General features: G+C 42.6%; 2 protein-coding genes across 2 annotated transcripts in view; one reads left to right on the forward strand and one right to left on the reverse strand.

Annotated features, from left to right (window-relative positions):
• Positions 1-9,098, forward strand: part of SLC9C2 (solute carrier family 9 member C2 (putative)) — a gene marked incomplete at both ends in the record, with an annotated part of 105,685 nt that extends 96,587 nt beyond the window's left edge. The window contains 4 exons of the mRNA XM_079723798.1: positions 834-1,019; positions 2,549-2,633; positions 4,442-4,533; positions 8,961-9,098. Coding sequence (XP_079579924.1) covers positions 834-1,019; positions 2,549-2,633; positions 4,442-4,533; positions 8,961-9,098 — 501 coding nt within the window. The remainder of the gene's footprint in view (positions 1-833; positions 1,020-2,548; positions 2,634-4,441; positions 4,534-8,960) is intronic.
• Positions 9,099-10,719: 1,621 nt separating this feature from the next.
• On the reverse strand, positions 10,720-20,860 carry PRDX6 (peroxiredoxin 6). The gene is made up of 5 exons (XM_079698660.1): positions 20,703-20,860; positions 16,707-16,863; positions 13,244-13,390; positions 12,342-12,488; positions 10,720-11,020 (listed from the first exon to the last, which is right to left on the reverse strand). The coding sequence occupies exons 1-5, from the start codon at positions 20,795-20,797 to the stop codon at positions 10,892-10,894; spliced, it is 675 nt and encodes a 224-aa protein (XP_079554786.1). The 5' UTR covers positions 20,798-20,860; the 3' UTR covers positions 10,720-10,891.
• Between the last annotated feature and the right edge of the window lie 1,018 nt (positions 20,861-21,878).

Here is a 21,878-nt window from a genome sequence, read left to right on the forward strand (position 1 = left end):
CTGTATATTACATTCCCGTGACTTATTTATGGTGTAACTGGAGGTTACTACCTCTTAATCCTCTTCACCTATTTTATGCAGCCTCCCACCTCCGCTTCCCTCTGGCAACCACCATTTTGCTCTCTGTATCTGTAAGTCTCTTTCTGTTTTGTTTTGTTTGTTCATTTGCTTTGTTTTTTAGATTGCACATGTAAGTGAGATCATATGGTATTTGTCTTTCTCTATCTGACTTATTTCACTTAGCATAATACTCTCTAGGTTCATCCATGTTGTCGCAAATGGCAAGATTTCATTCTTTTTTATAACCGAGTAGTATTTCATTCCATATATATATATACTGACTTAGAGGTCAGTCCAACAGTCCAACAGTATATATATATATATATACCACATCTTCTTTATCCATTCATCTATCAATGACATTTAGGTTGCTTCCATATCTTGGCTACTGTAAATCATGTTGCAGTGAGCAAAGGGGTGCATATATCTTTTCAAATTAGTGTTTTTATTTTCTTTGGGTAAATACCCAGAAGTGGGATTGCTGGATCATATGGTAGTTTTATTAATTTTTTGAGGAACCTCCTACTATTTCCCATAGTGGCTGCACCAGTTTACAATCCCAGCAACAGTGCACGAAGGTTCCCTTTTCTCCACATCCTTGCCAACACTTATTTGTTGTCTTTTTGATGATGGCCATTCTGATAAGTGTGAGCTGGTTTCCATTTCCTTGATGATTAATGATGTCGAGCATCTTTTCATGTGGAATATGCTTTCTTCTTGATACCATGTGTCATTTTGTATGATTTATAGGACAAAATCGCATTTTATTTTAGGACTTAAAGTTTCAGAAGTGCGTGGCCCTCAATCATGCATATGTGGAGACTTTATCAAGCTATAATGAAATGACTATTGACAATGTGAACATGAAATTCGTTATTCTTGTATACGGCAGTGTTATTGATACTAAGACAGAGGTACCATATCTTGCACCTTGCATTTTACCTAAAACCTGTGAACAGGTAAGGAGGATCATTTCTAAAGAGTCATTTGCTTTTCATGGTGCCCCATAAGTGACTTTAAAACTCAACCAACCACCTTAAAGAGAAATTTAACCTAGAAAGACCCTACAGTTCTCCCCTGCCCTTAACAAAACAGTCAAAATGTACCCAGGGCTTCTGTGTACTGTTGTATAAGTTGTGCCCTGCACAAGAGTGTCACTGAGGGACAAGGGGGGCAGGAATCTGCCTGCTCTCTGCTTGCCAAGCTGTTTGCCCTGGCATAGGCTGTGCATCCACAGAGGAAGGACGGGGTACATTTTTCTTAGTTCACGCCAAGGCAATGACACTGCTTGCTAGCATGGCTCTGGAAGTTATCTGCACTGGCTAGTAAGAAGGGAGATGCACTGGGGCCATGTCACTTTGCTGACACATTAGGGGCTAGGGGCACAACTTGATAGAGGGCCCTGGGCCTCATCATTCCACGCCTCTGTAAGGAAGGGGGAAGTGTGAACACCTAGGACAAAACAGGGGATGGGAAGAGTAGAAGCCAGGTCCCTACTGGGCCAAGCCATCTGCCTTCGGACCACAGGAGTGATGTGAGGACAGAGCCCAAGAATGAGGAGGACCAAGAGGCCACGAGAAGAGCTGACATCTCTTTAATCTGGTAACAAGTTTGGGAGAAACCCTTTCTGCTTGTTCAGGCTGGGAACATTCACTAATTTAATGAAATTTTATGTCCTGGAAAAGTTGGTAAACCTCCTAAAAGTGCATTTACCACTTTCCTAACTAACGTTCTTATTTTGTCAACCTCTCAACAATTCAGAGGGTGAAGGTAATTTAAATGTTTTTTTTTAAACAGAAAATGAAAATTTAGCTTTGAAACAAGGGGGTGGGTGGACAGTGGGAGCAATCCCACAGTTTAGTTTGTTAAGACACCAGAGTTTGGAGTCAGGCATACTTGGATTTAAAACCTGACACCTGTGCCCACTAGGTGTGTGAGTGGAGGAAAGGTGCCTTCTGACCCTCAGTTTCCTCTTAGTAAGATGAGGATAATAGCAGCAGTCGTCTCATAAGGTTCTTGTGGGGATTAAATGAGATAATACGTGATAATATCTAGAAATGATAGTTATAATTGTTACTTATGTATGCTCCTTGCATTCTGGGAGGGCAGATTCTGTGGCACATGGGGCAGAAACTTGAGGAAGAGAGCTCTTTTTCCTATCTGGGAAGGCTGGGGCCTGAGCCCTTGAATGTCAATGTCGGAATAAAAGTAACTCAGTGGATGCTGGGGATTCCATTTTCCAAATTCGTTCCAAGTAAGGTGTAGAAATTTCCTTTCTGATGTTTATAAATATCCAAAAGATAACCTCCTGGTCCAAGACTTTTTGAAACAAGGTTAAAGAGGATTTGAAATGAAAAAGATAGAGCTTAGGTTGGAGGCCAGGTTCTAGGTTTTGGCTTATTTCTTATATTCTTTGGAAAGGTTAGGAAGCAGCCATCTTAGACATCAAAGAATGCTCTTTTGACTCATTTTGACTTTTCTCCTTTAGGTGCAGGGAACTTCAGATTTAAGCAAGCTGCTGGTTATCCAAGCACCTGCGCCTGCCAAAAATAATAATAATGCCAAGGTCATGGGTAAGGGGTAGCCCTTTAGTGGTAAGAAAACCACTGAGAAGGAATTTTGTTACATGCAAGATTCATTTTATTCTAAGAAAATGGTTTGAGGGTGTTGTGTGGGTTTATCATCCATCTCCATTCTTGGGCCCTCCCTGGCTGCCACATTGCTTCTGGGAGGTCACATATCAGAGGCTTCCAGACACTGAAATCCAGGTGGCTCTTAACTCTCTCTCGTGCCTTTCCCTCCACAACCTTGTGGGAGAACAGCAGCTTCTACCTTGTACTCTGATCCTGTAGGCTGGAGCCCCGTAGTGCTGTTGGGGGCAGAGCAGGAATGGGGAGGGGATCGACTCACACAGCAGGCCCAGGTGTGGGAGCCGGTTTTCTCTCAACGACCAAAGGGAATATAGAATCTGACCCATGCTCATTGAAAGCCACGGTCATAGCCACAATTCAGGTGACTTGCTTTGAGGTGCACTTTGATAGTCACTAAGTAATTATTGTCACTAAATGCATATTAGTACCCAATTGCTTATATCATGGTGCTAAGCATACTATAAAGAAGACTAGATAGGAAGGCCTTGCTGTAGGGAAAATACATTCAAGATCTTTCACTCAGTGCTCAGCATCCTGCCTTACCAAGCCTAGTGTCACCATTTTCCCAGCTACCCCAGCTTGAAAACACAGTCAACCTTGATTTGCTTCTCTAATTAGCACCATCCCAGTGCTTACGATTCATGTAACCTGCTAGCTCAGTCATTCTTAATGAATTGTTAATTTGTGGGGGAGGCGGTTACGTGATTTCAAATTGTGTGCATAAAGGGCACATTTTATCAATAGTTTACATCTCAGTGTTCCTCATTTGCATAATTCTTATAAAATGCAACCCCACAGTATGCTGGGCACTGTGCAAAGCACTGGTTGGTGAGTGAGCGAACAAGGCCTCTGCCCTTGTCAGGAGGAGAGATATTCAAGAAGTAATTTCACTTCTCCCCTAGAAGCAAATTCAACCTCAGACATTCTTACAGCTCACTTTGCATGCCCTGTTCTGGGGTCATACGCAGCACCATGATATTGGGAGCTCCCTCTGCTCCTGGGTCTCCTGTCCAAGTTGGCTAGCACTGAGATGACCCTCACCCCAGCCTTCACAGTGTCTTTAGGTCTGCCACTCTGCTACTTCCCCAGCACTCTTGGGGCACAGGAGTGTATGGCAAGGCTGGGAGCTCAGGGTCTAATGTCAGCCCCCTTAGGGCACCCTGAGGGCTATTTTAGAGTGAGGGAAATATATATCACTCTGCATTCCCCGATGTGTTTGGGAGGAAAGTCACAAATGGTAGGCCCGTGGACTTGATCCAGCCAGTACACTGGATTTGGCCCACATACATGTTTTCTTTTAAAATTTTAAAATTGTCAAATATGTAAACATCCAGAAATTTCACATTTAAAAAAATCCAGATTTTGAGCTTTTCTTGAAAAAAAAATTCAGAAAGTCTGCCAACCCTCAGTCCTCATATCTATGTGAGGCAACAATCAGAGCTGAGCATCTCTGGCTCCTACAGGGGAAGCAGATGCTCTACGGTTTGCCTCAGTCCACTCCCTCTTGTGTTGTATCCAAACCATTTTGTTTGTGTGACCTGCCTCTTCTCATTTGGGTTTGCCAGCCCTTGTATTGGACTTTTGGGAGCCTAGTAACAAGTATCCTTAAGGGAAAAAAGTAAAAAGCCTATTTGAAAGGGGAGAAGAGAAAGGCAACACTTACAGGGAGGAAGTAAGTTGAAATTTCAAAATATCCTCCTGCTACCTATACTCTTAAATTCCTAATTTAGTTTTTCTGTTTCATGCATTTATTTGGATTGGCTCAGTCAACACCGGTCTTGGAATGACCAAGAGAGACTATCACTGGAAGAGCAAAAATGAGGTAATAAACTTGACACTTTGATTAGATTTTTCTTACTGTGAATATTAAACTACACAGCGAAAATGAATTGTAAAGTCAAGTAGCAACATGTAGGTGGTGAGAAAAATGGCAGCTTGTTAATATGGGAAAATTGGGATTAAAGTTCGCCTGAATTACTTAACAATTAAAATCATAGAATATTTTTGAAAACTGTAATTTTGCCCTAGCCCCCCTCTCCCAATTTCCCCCCTCGTAACTCCCTTCCCCCCGATATTTAGTTCAAAAGTAGGGCTATCTGGGACTAAGGATGGGGAGGGCCATTCACCATACACACAGTTCGACATTAGTATGTAAATATGGATGATTCTCTCTTTGGAGTGCTCATTCCCATGGATGTGTGGGTCTCTCTGATGGGGGTGTGTGTGGCGCACAGGTAGATCACGGGCATCTTCCTAGGGTATCAATTTTGACAGTCTTTCAAAGGGAGAAGTTAACTCATTTTGCTGTTAGGTTACTTAAAATATTTTATCTTGAAACAAACACGCTATGGAGTAGGATGACAAATTTGCATGAATCTAAGATGAAACAAGAGACCTCAAAACATTTTATTATGGAGAGTCACTTATGCGTTGCCCTGACATTATATCCTAGTTTCCTCAGCAATCAGAGCTAATTTAGAAAAGTTTCAGAAGTGCTGGAAGCCAGGCCTAGCGTTGGAGAGGGAGAGGGCTGGTAGAGGCAAATCTGGTGGGGAGAAGGGTAGCCTGCAAGGCGGGGGAGAGGTCTCTGTGAGGGCCCCTAACAGAGTTCCCTTGGGCCAGAGCCCACTGCTGAGTGGAGTGGAGGAGAAGACAGCTCTGACAGAGCAATAGGCGATAGACAAATGCAGAAGTGGGCCAGGTAGCAGTAACGGTGCCAAGAATGGGCTTCAGGGGCCTTCAGCACCCTTCCTCCCCCAGTTGCCAAGTCACTCCAAATACACGTCTTCTAAGGAAAAATGATGTGCTGTGTAAAGGCAGCTTCACGAGAAGTCCCTTGGCCCATCACATCCCCAACCAGATAGCCACCCTAAGACCCTCCTAATAGAAATTCTGGTCCTGCCACTATTATTTATGACAATCACGGTGGTTTGCAGTGTGTTTGTTGGGGGAAGGACAGTGGCCTTGACCAAACTGACAGTTCTTTGTTCCTTTAAACAAAGCAATTTAAATCTTTTTAGGCCATCTTCCTCGGTCATCCTCTCCTTTTTTAAAGGGACCCTATTTCACAAATGGGGAATCTCACTGGGAGTCTAGTGATTTGGCTCCTCACTCGCCACTGTCTTTTCCAGGCCCCATTATTAAAAAAATGCTCATTCCAATTTAGGAAAAAAGTTTCCAGCTTCCCTTGCACTCAGTCACAAAGTTAACTGGAATTCAGCTCTCCTAACATTGCTCTTTAAGTGCGCCTTTGATACACTACTCTAATTGAATTAATGTATCTCTCTTCACAAGATGATATTTGATGGTACAGAGATGCACATGTACTTACTCAAAGTCCTTAATATGTAAGATGTTTTAAAGGGAGTGTTCCAGATAATGGAAACTTTTCAGTAAGTTTTCTGATTGCACTTGTTTTTTTCTGAAATGCTCATAGTCAAATATTTTACTTTTGACTTTCTTTTATAGTTGGAAACTGGATCCCATTTTAGAAAAGGACATTAATGGCACTTATGTGATATGTGGAGTCAGGTTAAAGACCGAGCTGCTAATATCCTGACTCAAGTACTGAAAGGTTGTCTGGCAAGGAGTTTACTTAGAAGTTGCTGAAACAAGTTACTGCTGCATTTATTTTACAAGCAATTGATGGACTGCTGCAAAAGCTCTAATTTTAAGTAGTTGCGTTATACTTAAGATGTTCAAAATTCCTCAGGATAATATATCCTAAAGCTTATGGCCTAGCAAATGAAATCCTGCATCGAGCTGAGAGCAAGTTATAATACAGCAGGAGTTATCAAAAGCACTGTACAATTAACATACTACTATCTAAAGCATAGGACCTATAATTTTGATTTGTGATATTGCTACAATTAGTGCCTCCCTAATGTTTTTCAGAGTAAAATTATTTCCCCCATCCCCAATTTAGTAAATATTGAAAAACAGAATAGGTTCCATAACTTTAGTTATTGAAAGCACAGTTTAGAAGTTAACAATCTTACATTGCATAGTACTGTTTGATATCACTTTTCATTTTATTTTAAAAAGTCAAATAAAATAGAATTTTATGATCTGTTTATTATTTAGAATCTATTATTCCTTTTCATTTCAACAAGATTTTAAAAGAATCAACTATACTCCAGTATAAAATAAAAAGTTACAAAAAAATAATAATGATTCTCTACTCCAGGGAAAACCATAATAGAAGTAAGAATAGAAGGAAACACAAGAGAAAAAGTCAAGCCTTTTACAAACCTTCTGGATACCTAGAATAGGGCAGTATTTCTCAGAGTGGCCTTCGGAGCACCTGTGTGTCAACAAATGTCAGGTGTGGCTGCACATTACAGACCCACAGGACTGCCTGGCTGTTTAAGGAAGTTATCACAGACCCAGTCTCCTTGTAGCCTCCTTCTCCTTCATCCTTGGCCTGTAACTTTTATCCTCAGGGTGGCAAAATGACATCTGTAACTTGGGCATCCCATTTGCTTTCCAGTGAGGCAAGGTGCTTTCTCTTTATTAGGCTTTGCCTTTTAGTCAGGAAGGGACCCCATCCCAGGCCAGCACTATCACATGACCACACTGATCTGTCATCTTAAGATGAATTTTAACTGGCACCTCAACTTGCCACCATTAATAAATCTGGGTATTTTTCATAAATAAGGGAAAATGGATATTGGGTGAACTGCAGCGTCTGCTGTACTCTGCATCACAATCCCATACCTGTTATAGGGTTGTTACAGATGAAGAACTTCTGGCCATCTGTAGAATCCATCTCTGGGGGTAGGCCCCTGGCCTGCACATTTTAACCCATTCCTCATGTGATTTAATGCATACTGAAGCTTGAGATGCCTAAGGTAGGGGATAAAGAAGTAGCAGAAAACAGATGTCTGCTCTACAATCTTGCTTACGAGGCACACTGCCATGTATTTGAAACAGCTAGAGGATACTTCATTCCATGCATATCAGTTAGGATGCTTTTGGCCTCAGGTACCAGAAAACCCAACTCAAAAAGGCTTAAACACTAAGGTTATTTATTATTTTATGTAATAGAAGTCCAGAGATAGGACAGGTTCAGTCGGCAGATTCAGTGAAGATCATAAAGAATCAGATGTTTTTCTTTCTCTCCACTTGGCTGTTGACCTTTACAGCCTCATTCTATGGCTGGATCCCTGCTCCCAGGCTGTAGCTTGGCTGCCAGCAGCAGTTTAATGTTTTGTTGTTCATATTCAGTGTGAGAGAGAAAAATGCCTCCCAGTTGCTCTTGTGTGAGAAAGAATTATTGTAGAAACTCTGATGGTCTTCTATTTGTGTCTCAATGCCCATTTCTGAACCAATCACTGGGAAGAAGGTGGTAATGACCTTTTAACTAGTTAATGCACCCTTTAAGCTTGAATCAAAGCTGTACTTCCTCAATTTGCTTTGCCCCAAAGTGGAGGGGTCAAATGGAGTAAATCACTGTGCCAGTTCACTGCATCCAATTGGCATCTTGACTTGGCCCTTTAGACACAGCCATTCTGGCTCCTTACCCTTTCCTGAGCTTCTTAATGCATATTCCTACCCTTAGGGTAGAGGTTGGAGGGGAGATCAGACTTCTGGCAAGACCACACAGGAGCCTCAAGTTGATCACTTTGCTAATCTTTGATGACTATCTCTTCTAGCCAGAGCATTTGCTGATTGTCTGAGAAGGCATATGGTGGACTGCCTCTCAAATTCCTATGCTTCTCTCATAGCCACAGTGGCCGTATAATTCACTTACAGTTTATAAACCTTTGGATTTATTAAATCTGTTCTCCCTATGAAAACTGAGAGCAACAATCCTGGAAAGGGGAACTCTCCTCTCCAAGCCCCATAGTATATTAAAAAGTGTACTTAGGATCACTTCTACCCTGGCAATGCATATTCATTATGTAACATTTTATATTTGGTGAAGAATACTTTCACAGTCTCATGGCTTCATGGCTACTTCATGATAGAACCAGAAATCATTTTGCGGGTACATGACCTCCCTTTTCCTTGAGCTTTTCAGCGTTTTCACACTGGCAGCATCTATGTGGGTCGAGTAGATATAACCCACCAAAGTTTGGGTGCCTGAGTGAGTGATCAAAGGGGCAATAGATTTATTGGGGGAAGAACTGATAATTTGATTTTGAATTTATAAATTCAATGGCCAGTGTTCCATCGATCAGTAAAGATAAGCCTCAAGTTTGAATAATTAATGTTGGAGATTTAGACTTTGAATTGTCACCATAAAAGAAAGTTGAAGCGAGACTCTCCGAGACACAAGGACTGAAGAAGGCAAATAGCCAAGGGAAGACAGCAGTGCGGAACCTCACAGTTAGGGAGGTGACAAAATGCGAGGATTCAGGGATTAGTTCAGAAGAGGTGTGCTAAGGAGGACCAGACAGTCTTAGTTCTTTAAGGCCAAAACATATAGTGACTTGGATAAGAGGTGACAGTAAGATGCCAGTCCTCTAAGTCTCTTTCAGACCAGCATTCCCCAGGATATAATTTAACTTGGAATTTTCACCTTCCTTCTCAACCTTCTTAGTGTCACCCAAATTTTACATGTGGAGAAATCAAGGAAACTAAAAGCTTACTGACTTCTCTAAAACATGGCACCAGGGATCAGCTTTTACATTATTATACTCAATGAAAGTACAGAGGGCTACATGCAAGAGACTATACCAGGTATGGGACACTTCCTTCTAAACCTAGGACTTATTTAGCACAGCATAATAAGTCTGAGAGACTATGAGTTCAGAATACTTAGTACTCTTTCCAGAAAAGCAAAAGATGTCCCATTATCCTCAAGATTCATATTATTAAATCTAGGAATCCCATTAAGGTATCAGGTTAGGAGAGTTCTTTATAGCGGGGGTCACAAATTCCACAGGACCCAGGCAAGTAACATGAAGGAGCAAAGTAGGCCAAGAGATGTGGTGGAATACATTTTCTTTTCTATTTTTTTCAAAGCAAAGGAAACACATTTTATTTTATTTTATTTTTGGCCACACTGGGCAGCACATGAGTTCTTAGTTCCCCGACCCGGGATCAAACCCATGCCCCCTGCAGTGGAAGCGTGGAGTCTTAACCACTGGACCACCAGGGAAGTCCCTGGAATCACACCTTCATCAGCCGCTCCTCCATTTGCATTATATGAAATTTTATGTATCTGTCTTTGGAGAAAAGCATCAGTGTCAAATCTAGCAAGGAAACATTTGCCCTCAGGACATGAGTCTGAACTAGTACTTGAAAATGTGACAACAGAATTTTCTGATCACGTTTTAACAAAAGATTTACTTGCTGATCACTAAGAAGTAAAATTCAGAAAATAGTTCCCCTCCCCCACTGCAAGAATAAATCTATAATAAAACATTTTCAGTCACCCTCTCCCCTCTTCCCAAGGTGTGCCCTTTCATGTGCACTTCATCGTAGAGCCAACTGACATCCAGAAATACTCTGAAAGGCACCTGGCACTGTCGTGTTGCTCATGCCTCTGGTACACCTCCCTGGCAGGCAAGTGGAACCTTTTCTGTAGCTTCCCACTTTCAATAGAAATTTATTGAAAAATTTTCTTGATAGCAAAATACTTAAAGATTCCTTCCCCCTGCTCATCCTTCAGTTATCTACTGGAAAATTACAGAATTGAAAAGGTTTTGCCCCCAGTTGTGACCAAAACATGGAATATTGGAGAACATCTGGGTTACTCTAAGTTCTTAGGTTACATACGTAGGTATATACAGAGGAAGTTGAACCCCAAGTTCTATTCCTTCCCAAAATGGGTAACAGAAGAGAGGATTTGATTAGAACAGCTGAAAACACCTGATACTCATTCTATGATGGAGCAAAGCAGGCTTTTTCAACCATAAACTGATACCACCTTGTTGGTCATAAACCCTGCAGAGATCCAACAAGATGAGCCTCAAATTTCAAAGAGAGTCAGCAGAGAATGCTAAGATATATGAACAGAAGAGAATGCTGCTAAAGGCACAGAGCAAAGAATCCCAAGGAATTTTTAGTGCCATTTTCATTTAATAAGCCAGTAGTATAGCAACCTAAAGACCTTGGCTGTGATCACACCAGGATGTTTTTATGGTACTGCTGCAGGAAAACATGATGGGCAGCTGGCATCCTCTGGCTCACGGTGCTCAGTGAGCAGCTCCAGCACCAACTCTGTGGAGAGCCTACGGCTGGGGGGTGTAACGGAGGTATTTCTTGCCAGATGGGAGCTCTTTGGTGAAGACTCCTTTAGGGAAAAGTTTTTTGGCTTCCTCTTCAGGGATGGTTGGAATGACCATCACGCTGTCTCCATTCTATTGAAAAGACATTGTGAATGGTGAAATTCAATCTTATAGTGAAGGCTAAAGGCAATAATTAACTTTAGAAAGTAGCTACAGTTGCTGATGAGAATAATCAAATCTCCTTTGCTCTATCCCCTCTGAGGAATTTTGTTTTCGCAAGTTGACCTTTGACACTTTTCGGAAGGGAAGTATTTCCCCACCTTAACAAGAAATAGTCCTGTTTTAAATCTAGTAATGGCTTGCCACCTAAGTCCTTATTATCATTGCCCTGCGTGACTGAATCCAGCTTCCTCTCCCATCCCCGGCCTCTCCCCCCACCTCCTGCTGCTGCTTTTCCAGCACGGTGGCTCTCCTATTCCTTGAACATGCCAAGCTCACTATTAGAAAAGCTTCTTAGCTGTTCCTTCAAGCCCGCTGTGCTCTTCCCTCCTAAATATGCGCGACTTGGTCTCTCACTTTCTTCATGTCCTTCCCAAAGGTCCCTTCAGAAGGGCCTTTCTTCACAGCCAAGTATAAAACCAACCCTCCCACCTGTGCTCCCCTTCTCCCCACCTCTGCTTGATTACTCTCTGTCGCACTTATCGTTACCTAATATACTATAAACTTGTTTATTGCTTGTCTCTACCAACTGGAATTTAAGTTCTATGAGGGCAGGGACTTTATACTGATTGTTCATTGCTGCATCCCAGTGTCTACTGTCTGGGCTCAATAAACATATGATCAAAGAATGGATACAGAATATAAATGGTTTGCCTGTCAGAAGAAACAAAATAACAAAACCAGGTGTTCAGGTTAGCATATTTAAAAAATGTAGCAATGTTAAGACACTCTTGTGATATTATCCATGTCCTACATATGGCAGGAATCTTAGAGATTAAAAGTTCATGAACAGGTTTCAGGGAATTCTACATAGGTTTAAAAGACTGAAGCTTAAGAGAAATGAAGTGTTTCAAGACATTAATACACCACATAGGTTTATACCTATGACTTAAGTGGCCAGTCTAAGTTCTGCTATAAATATTTAGCCATCAGGGAAGAGTTAAAGGTTTTTTTAAAAAATCCTTTTATTAGGAAAAGGAATCATTCTGACCAATTAATTTGTCCAAATAATCTAAAAGTTAGAAATACAGGGAGTTTGTATAAAAGGGGTTAAAGACCCTGAAAATGGCCTCTCAGCAAATCTTAAACTCAGCCAGGAGGAAAAGCCCTCCCAGTGTACCTGCATGCCAGAAACAAGAGCCCCACGTAACACTGACCCTGGAGGTAGCCACTGAGAGACTGGCCCCACAGGCCTTCCAGGCAAGTTGGGTATCTTCCCTTTTAACATCTTTACCTTCCAATCAACTGGGGTGGCAACCCTCTTTTCTGCTGTCAGCTGCAGAGAGATAATTACTCGGAGAATCTCATCAAAGTTCCTGCCAGTGGTAGCTGGGTAGAGGATGGACAGTTTTAGCTTCTTATCAGGACCAAAAATAAATACCTGCAAAGCACACAGACGCATAAACAGGAAGAACTCTTTGAATGTTTTTGATGCTAAAGCCTCTTAGAAGGCTCTTAAGTCATTAAAAATGTTCAAGGGTATAACAAAACAAAACAACAACAAAAATCTGCAAATATCTAGAAGGATACACCAAACAAACTGGGTGGCTGGAGTAGATGTGATTTTCTTCTCCATGTTATATTTCTAAACTTGAAGGAAATTATATTTGGCTCTGGCTGTCTCAGTAAGAAAAACTGATTTGCGAACTGAATCCAGGAAAGGCCTCAGGAAGGTACTATGTTAACTACGGAAGATTATCATAAAAATAATACTAACGGAAGTTGATCCCGGTCCTCAAATTGTTGTATATTTTTGCAGATGTGGGACTAAGTTTGTTCTCTAGTGGGTAAGGACAGAACAAATAAGAATTCAAAACCGGGGATGCCTCACGAAGAAGGCTATGACCCGCCGCCTTAAAGACTGGGCTGTCAGGAGGACTACAGAAGAAGATTTCTCAATTTTAGGTGACATCCTAGGATAACTGTGAGAGTTAGCTGTGAATTAAGCTTAATTAAAAGTTAGGCTGAAAAATTTTACTTTGTACCAGCATTTAGATAAAAAGTGAGAGTGCCACCAGGACACTTATATCGTAATTGGACATAGTCCCCCATTTCCTTTAGTTGGTCCAAGCATTTACTTGGACATACGTAGCCTGGTCAGTCACAATGACTATGTAATGGATGTACACAACTCACCACACGAGCTGTTACAGGCATGCCCTTTTCGTCCTTCTCTGCTGGGTCCAGCATGCCCAACTGGATGGCAAGGTCCCGATTCTTATCATCAATGATGGGAAAAGGTAACTTTTCTGTGGGCTCATCACCATTGTAAGCATTGATATCCTGAAATGCAGGGGAGAGAGAAAAGAGAAATCTAAACCAGGCATATCCTCTGAATTCAATCAGTTAACAGTCATCGTCTTGTAAGACAGGGAAGAGAAGACCATAATCATCATAATTTCTCTAAGCAATTTTAATAAAATGAATGAATGAACACTCCTCATCCCAACTGTTCACTGACAGGAATAATGGTAGGGTGTAGTACTTAGGTTATAACCTAGAGCCTTCTCATGCCCAAGTCTCTTAAAATTCAGTATGCGTTTACTGCTCTGAGAAAGCATTAAACTCTTTAAAAGTTCAATAATATAGAGTTAGACTTCAATCCAGGGTACCTCTGCGTACGCAAATACTATAAAAACCATCAGTAACAATGAGTTCACATCCAGAAATTAAAGCACATGCAAAGATAATTTTATAGATCTGGCCCCTGCCTCAAAAGCACCCTGACTCAGACATTAAGCTACTGTAACAAAGATATTAAGACATGAAAAGAAAACACAAAACTTAAAGCAAACACAAGAATGGAGAGTTGAATATTCACTTCAAGGACAAGTCAAAGGTAAAAATGGGTGAAAAGGCAGAGGTGAATTTACACTAGGGTGAAATCCACATAAAAACAAAGCATTTCAAGTCTGAACTAAAGGACAATAATGTATTTGCTTCCACTCTCTATCCCTTCCTCCCCTAGTTAAAAAGTTCATTCATTTTTCTATTCTGGGAAGTTTTGGGGAAAAAAAAAATCTAGCTTCGTTATTTGATCTGGTGTTGACATTGCACTTAAGGTGGGCTAAGCATTATGGTAAGTACGTGTGAGATACAGATGAGGAAGACATGGTTCCTGCCTTTAAAGGAACTTCTGATTTAGTTGGATGATTTCTGTAAGAAGTAGCAACAAACGCAAGACGGTAATATGTAATGGCAAATGCTGAAGTACACCAGCATCCCCATTTGTTAGACTGCTGGAGTTAGGAGAGACTTCAAGAAAGGCGTATGACTTTTACCTGGGCCTTTGAAGGGTGGATAAGATTTTCACAGGGCAAAAGAAGGCATTCTAGGGAGGGGGAGCAATATTAATGAAACATGTAGGCAAGTCTGAGCATAAACTATTGACTGGCGAAAGAGGAATTTATCTGGGTAGAGGAAGTAGTGAAAAAGAGGCGTTAAAACTGGAATAAGGTCTATTTATTATGTGGAACCTTGAAAGTAAAACAGGAGTTGATGGCATAGCAGATATAGAACCTTTGTGGATTTCTCAACAGAGATGCTATAGGATAAAAGTGGCATTCATGAACTTTGAAATGGATAACAACAATTTTTAACATGTTTCTTAATTTTATTAGCTTAACTTCCCTTCTGCTGTCACTGGCGGCCTATCAGGTCACCACAGCTAAAATAACAATCAATATGGTTTCATGCTAGAGGCACCTTGAGGTTTCCTACGTAACCAGTTGTGTGTCAAAGTTTGGACACTGCTTCTGAAAGGTGGGACTTATTTCCTATGTAATGCAATCACAATTTTGAAAACTCTAAGGCACAAGCTCACCAGCGAAAATGAACCTGGGTGTGTTCCTATACTTTAAAGGTTATTATATAACTGGCTATAAACTCTTCCTTCAGCCACCTGTACTTTCAATGATTGCTCTGCAGTAATTCTCAACCCTGCCATTTGCATGATAGGCGTTACATTACACCCATGAAAAGCAAAGAACAATATGCTTTGGCTTTATCCTAAAATCAAGCAAATTCCTACTCTCTATCATCTAGTATCAAAGACAGTATTGGTTTGGGGTTCAAATCCCACTGCCACCATTTTCTTGCAGGGAGATCTTTAGTGTGTCCTTCCAACTGCCTGGGCGAAAAAAGTATTCTCATCTGAAAAGCTGGGAGCAGGAACCATATACCTCCCCTACAGGGCTGCTCCCAGAAACTAATGAGAAACTGCTGGTGAGATACTGTGGAAATGCCAGTGACCATTCACAGCCAAGTGTAAGGAATGAAAACAATCCACCTCAAGAAAGAGAAAGCATTTGCCTTCCCTTTTCTCCTATACTTGATTCTTCTAATCTCAGACACTTAGAATTAACTGGTATAAAGTGGCCATGGGATGCAGCCCCAGGTGGCCAGCTCACAAGTCAGTAGTACACCATATATTCAGTTGCATGTGAAGTGCTTGACATAGTGCCTAGTGCACAGTAAGCATCCTTTGAAAGCTCCCTATCATTATTTAGTAGACACTGTAGCAAAGTCATTAAAATGTTCTCAAGTTAAATCTAGACCACCACATTTATTATCCAAGTAAATCCTTTTGTTGGGAGTAGACAGGTCCTTCAGTTCATTCATTTGACAAATACAGACTGCCTGCCTGCCTAGGAGGTCCTGAGTACTGAGCACTGTTCCAGCAGTGCACGAAACAGGAATCTGCCCTGCTGAGCCTCTACTCTGGTGGCGAGAAACAAACAAACGAAATCAGCAATGTGCAGAGTATTTTAGACGGTGACAGGTGCTAAGGAGACAAATCAGGGGAGGATGGGGAGGACAGAGGGGAGTTATAATTTTAGATAAGGAGGCCAAGGGTGGCCTTAATGGGTATCATTTGAGTTGAGACCTGAAAGACGTGAGGACAAGCCACAAAGATACCTGGGGAAAGAGTCTTCCAAACAGGATTCTGGATGTATTTTGAAGGTAGAGCAGGCAAGTTAGCTGATGAATCAGAAGTGAAAAAACCAGAGGAATTAAGGATGACTCCTGGATTTTTGGCCTGAGCAACTACAAAAATGCAGATGGCATTAGCTGAGATGAGTAAGACCCTGGGATTAAGAACAGGAGCCCCGTTTTAGACATGCTGGATTTGAGGTGATAGGACATCCCAGGGGAGATGCTGTAGGCGGTGGTTTCACCAATCTGGAAGCCAGAAGAGTCTGGCCTAGAGATGGAAATTTGGGAATCATAGCATATAGATGTGGATGAGTTTACCAAGGTGAAGAATGTAGATAAAAAGAGAAGAGGTCCAAGAAGTGAGTCCAGGGCAACCCCAGCATATATTCAGTATTAGGGGTTGGGAGATGAGGAAGCTCATGCCACACATGAGCAGGAACAGTGAGAGAAGTGGTGTCCTGGAAGCCAAGAAAGAAGGGGGCTGAGAACTGACCACTGGATTTAGCAAGGTGGAGGTCACTGTGCAGTCCAAGTCAGACTTTCAAATCATCAGTGAAGTCTGAATCTGAGCCTTACTTGTACCTTCACCTCAAAAAACCAAGCTACTCTATAAAATTTATAGCTTAATCTGTAACCTCAAAGCATATGCCAATGGGTACTGTACCTTGCTCCAGGCAAGATGGTCTTCAACACTGTCTATTGAAAGGGCAATCATCTTAACGTTCCTCTTGGCAAATTCTGGTGCCAGCTTTGCTGCTCTGCCAAGCTCCGTGGTACACACTGGGGTAAAGTCCCGAGGGTGGGAGAAGAGAATTCCCCATCTGAATGAAGGAAAAGGTCACAGTTGAATGAAGAGATTATCACCAGCATCATGTACAATGAAAAATCACAAATCTTAGATCAAAAATGACTTCTTTTTTCAAATGAATGCTTATGAAGACAATCACTTTTAAACTTTTCTGTTGAGGAATGCTTTTTGATCTTCTTATCTCCAGAAAAGCCTATGTTTAAAGCCCAATTCAATCAAAGATATGAAATTCAACATGATAAACATTTAAAAAGACTGTAAGGATGTTTGTTGCCTCCTTTAATAACTCTAGAGCCACCTTGAGTCCTTTTCAGCTAATAAAATCTGTGCTACTCAAACCAAGTACTTATTGAAATAATTTTTTTTCTTTTTAACCTTCCTACATTTTTTTCTAAGCACAGATATGCTGACATTCTCCTCCAATAATGGATGTTCCAATATGCCCTGAATCTAGACCAATGCCTGACTACAATAATAAACAGATTATGTAATCTGAAATAAATAGGCTTCTATCCTCTATTTATCCGTAAAATTAAAGCTGACACTTGGTTCTTTGAAAGTGAACAGATATAAAAACTTCTGTAAAACTAGTTTACTGAGCTAACCTGCTAAACAGGGCACCCAATATTTGTACCCTGACCAAACAACAGCATTTTAAGAGTTTTACCTATCTCTTCATTTGCAGTTTATTCTTCTTTTTGCATTAGACCAAGTGGGTAGAAAATGATAGCCTCCAATGTCGATTTCTACAACTACAGATTCTTAGGGAAATACTAATATCTAAATCATCATTGCCTAAGGTTAAACTGGTGTAAGTTTTAAGCCATTTCAAGCTAAAAGTCACCAAGAACTTTGGAGTACTGTTTCCTTCTCCTGGGCAACAGAAACTACTCTTTCAACTGAAAAGGAAAACCTAACACGCAGTTTCCACACCCCTGTTGACTTAACAACATTAAAGCAGGATCCTAAACTAGTAGATGACTAACTCTAGCCTAGATGCCAAGCTGACCTCCCTAAAGTTTGCCAAGTTTCCTGAAGCACAAAGAAGAAAGCAGAGACAAGGTACCTAATTCCCAGCTACATCTGCCACTCAACTCCCAAGGTTTCAGAAAAGGAAAAGACCTTCTTACAAAAAGGATGGATGGTCCTATGGCAAGACTGGGAAGAGAGAGGTAATATTTTTAAGATTGTGGAGGGGTGTGGTATGTTTACTTTTGATAAAGGGCGATAAGACATACATATGTTTTGAAATAAGCTAGCTATGAGTAAAATTTAGGCCTTAGAGTCTGTGGTAAAGGATCTGTTTAAGGGTCAGATGAGACTTAAGGAAAGTCTCCAGAACTTGAGAAAAAATGAGCAGGGTACTTCTTCCGGTATTGTTAAAGAGGTGATTAATTAGAAAAATCAGGCATTCTCTTTCCATCGTGAGTCAAGAGACTGTATTGCTGAATCATGTTAAGGAACTCGTTTGAGGCCACTTCACATCCTCCCCTCTCCCAGAAGCCAAAACTCTAGTTTGCCACATGGCTAGGAACAGGATAAACTCTGGGAATGTCTTACTATGGCCTGCCTCCCCTCTAAGTCTCCCTACTGCTGCTCTTCAGAGGAATACAATTACATTATCCCCTTTCCTTTTTCCTCATTTTCAAAAGACAAAAGGTTTCTTCATTTAAGGGAGGGGTCCCCACTCGCTAACCCCCAGAAAACCCATGTTTTGTTTGGTGAAGATGTACTGTGAAGAAGCTGCTTATACCACACACATACAGAAACAGTGACTGGGCTCAATAAACACTAAATGCAGCACCCAAACTCCTTAGTTTCCAGTTGTCAGGGGAAGGGTAGAATCTGTAACGTTTGAAATTATTTTAATTTTCTCCAAAACACACCTGGATCAAAAATTGATAGTATGAATTGAAATCACATTAAGAATGGAGTTTGGAAAAATTATATTAGGCAAAAATCCATGTATTACAATGATATAAAGGGCTCAAACTTATTTTCGGGGTAGGGCAGGAAATAGTACTATCCCATGCCTGACCCAAGGCAGACTTGTATATTTTTGTTTATAGATGCAGATAGTTTTCTCATCTTCCTACTTATGGCTCCCTGAGAAGATACCACTTTTAATCAAATTAAGATAGATCGAGGACAATAAATGACAACAAAAAAATCCCAAACAAATAGGGTTAGCTTAAATAGTGACATCATTTATAACTATTGCTACAGTAAATATGCTTTATATTAATATTTATTTACAACCTAAGAGTTCTGGGAAAATTCTGTTTTATGAGGGTGAGGGCTGTAGGTAGGAATGGGAAGGAACATTATCTGAAAATCCCATGGAGTTTTGGAGAAATACTAATACCTAAATTCCGAGTATGAAACTGGACGTAGTCTGTATTTCTGAAGTCTTTCCCTGCCTTTATTGGCTGAATGTTCCATTTCTCATCCTTTCTCTAGCCTAGTCCTCTCTTGCAAAAAACTTAGCTCTTCCCTTAATCAGTAGCTGGAAAATGGATTTAAGGGACTGTAAGGGGTTGGTTAGGCCTAAGGTATAAGAATCTCTCCCAGGTGCTCTGCACAGGCCTGTCCAATCACTGATTAATCTCATAAACTGCACCCTCTGTCTGTAATATATGTACCTGGACACTGTATATAAAAGGGATACAAAGCAAGAAGGAATTCTAACACCTCAGACCACAGTGTAGTGGGGCCACTGGAACTCCAGAACCATAATATAACTAGACACATTAGTGTCTAGTTTCACTAGACACTAGTGAAATGTTTCACATTAAATCTAATCCACTTAAAGTTTGTTGATTCAGGAGCTGTAAAACCACAGTAACGCCAATATACTCCTAGTCATAAAGGTATGACTGCCAGGCTAGATCATGGATCACCAATTTGGCAAGTCTACCTGCGGCTGGAAGCAAGGCAGAGGGGGAGGGGCAGTGAGAGGCACTCTGCAGTGAAACAAAAGGGTCTTAAAGGGGGAGGTACAGGTGTCCAGGTGCTTGGCTATCCATGGCCACTGCAACTGAACAACCTCAGAAAGTCCTTCCCTCAAGGTGTTGCAAGTTCTGGAATGAAGGACACACACACAGTGTTCTGGGTTCCTCCCAAAGCTGTTATCAAATCACATTCTAGCAGCTGGGGGAGGTTCTGGACAAAGTCTTTCAGCCACTATCTGGCACCTGGTGGTTTCAAATTGTTTTTGTGCTGAGAAGCCTGCAAATACCACTGCAGCAAGTAGAACCCTCACATAACACGCTGGGCGCTTCCTGAACCTTCAGCCAGTAGCAGTGTCCTCTGACTCTGGCCTTGGACACCAACCTTCCCCAGGGAGCAAATTCCAGAACGGAGGGAGGGAGGGAGGAGGTGCGACCCTGGGCACGAGTACCGGGGAATTGACCGCCGATGCTGCCCGCCCCCTGCTCCCTCCGGCCCTCGGCTGGACCATACTACTTGCACAGTTTACCAAACAGAGGCAAACAGACAACGAGCTCTCCTCCGCACCGGCCTCCCGAACCCGGGACCTGCGCGATCCCAATTTTGTTCCCCTCCCCCTTCCTCACCCCGGAGCCGGCCCAGCCACGCGGGGGACGGAAGGCGAGAGAGGATCCAATGGCCGGCGGAGGGCGGGCCGGAGAGTCGCTGCCAGCCAGCAGCGCCCGGCCGCCGCGGGGCAGGGGCCACACGACGAGAGGCACGTGCAGGAACCGGTGCGGGGAGGAGGCGGGCGGCGAGCAGGGGGCTGAGCGGTGAGGAGGACGGAAGTAAGAAACAAGGGAAGGCACCTCTGAGTCCGGGCGTAACCCGAGGTCAGGATAGGGTGAAGAGGTGGCCACTTACGAGTCTCCCAGATAGTCGTGGAAACGGATGCGGCCGATGGTAGTACTGGCCTCGAAGTTGGGAGCCTCGTCCCCGAGAAGGAGCCCTCCGGGCATGGCGGCAGCGGTGACACGGAAGGAGGACTAGGCGCAACGGCTACAACCACCACCTGGCTGGTTCTGGCGTGTGTGCTGGGGAGCGGAATAAATGGGGCTTCCAGGGGCGGGACGGGAGGGGGCGGGTTGGGCGGGACGGGAGGGGGCGGGGTGGGCGGGACCAAAGCAAAGCCTAGATAGACGGAGTCGCTGCGGGAGCGATGGGAGGGACAAGGGGCGGGGCCAGGCTGTGGGTGGGGCCGCGGCTGGCGTGGGCGGGAGCGAGAGTCCGGAACCGGCGGGAGCCTGGGGCTGGGCTAGGGGAGGACAGTCCTGGGCCGGGTCCGGCACCCCGCCAGGCCTCTGCCCTGCCGGGAGCCTGTGGACACTATCATGCTCTCCTCATGTGACAGGGGACTCAGTGACGTCGCTCTTTGGAGGCTTGGGGGTGCATTCTGGGCTTTGGAAGTAAAGGAAGCGGAACGCAGTAGGAATGGGAGCCCCAAGGCGGACAGCCGCCCTGAGGAGACGCACGAAACCGCTGCTACCCTCCTGCACACCCACTCACGGCCGACTCCTGGCAGAGGGTTCTGGCGACCCCTGCACTCCCCGCTCTGTTAGTGTGAGCGTCTGGCATCCTGAGCGCCCCAGCCAGCCTAGCCATCCTGATTTCTGTATCAGAGGATGTGGCAAGACCCAAGCATGTGGGGCACCTTGCGTCAGAGGAAGTGGCTTTCTTGTTGCAGCAAAAATTCCAGCACCCATATCAGTAAGTGCTTGGGGGAATGTGACCAAACTTTTATTTTTATTCCACTCCCAGAGTTCATTATGAACCATAAGATATTCAACACAATTATCCTGAAGTTTAAATATAAATTTTAAAACATACTTATTGTGATCTATTGTGTGCACGTCAACTCTGCCACCCAAGGAAGTGGGAAGTTTAGATTCATTTATTTACTTTCTATGTGCCAAGCACAAGGTAGCCAAGATGACTGTTCTCTTGGAGCTTTCATTATAGTGAGGGATACATATTTAACCAAGAATATATTAGACAGTAGTAAATCATATTCAGAGAAAATAAGATTATGTGCTAGAGGGT

Source organism: Hyperoodon ampullatus (assembly GCF_949752795.1).
Source record: "Hyperoodon ampullatus genome assembly, chromosome: 2".
Taxonomy (NCBI): domain Eukaryota; kingdom Metazoa; phylum Chordata; class Mammalia; order Artiodactyla; family Ziphiidae; genus Hyperoodon; species Hyperoodon ampullatus.

What these genes read in the sequence shown, in the direction of transcription:
- PRDX6 (XM_079698660.1), bottom strand. Translation starts at nt 20,797, where the DNA reads ATGCCCGGAGGGCTCCTTCTCGGGGACGAGGCTCCCAACTTCGAGGCC. An exon ending in ACCATCTTGCCTGGAGCAAG is followed by an intron (nt 13,391 to 16,706) that starts GTACAGTACCCA and finishes CCTGCATTTCAG; the next exon opens with GATATCAATGCTTACAATGG. An exon ending in TGCCTGTAACAGCTCGTGTG is followed by an intron (nt 12,489 to 13,243) that starts GTGAGTTGTGTA and finishes TGTGCTTTGCAG; the next exon opens with GTATTTATTTTTGGTCCTGA.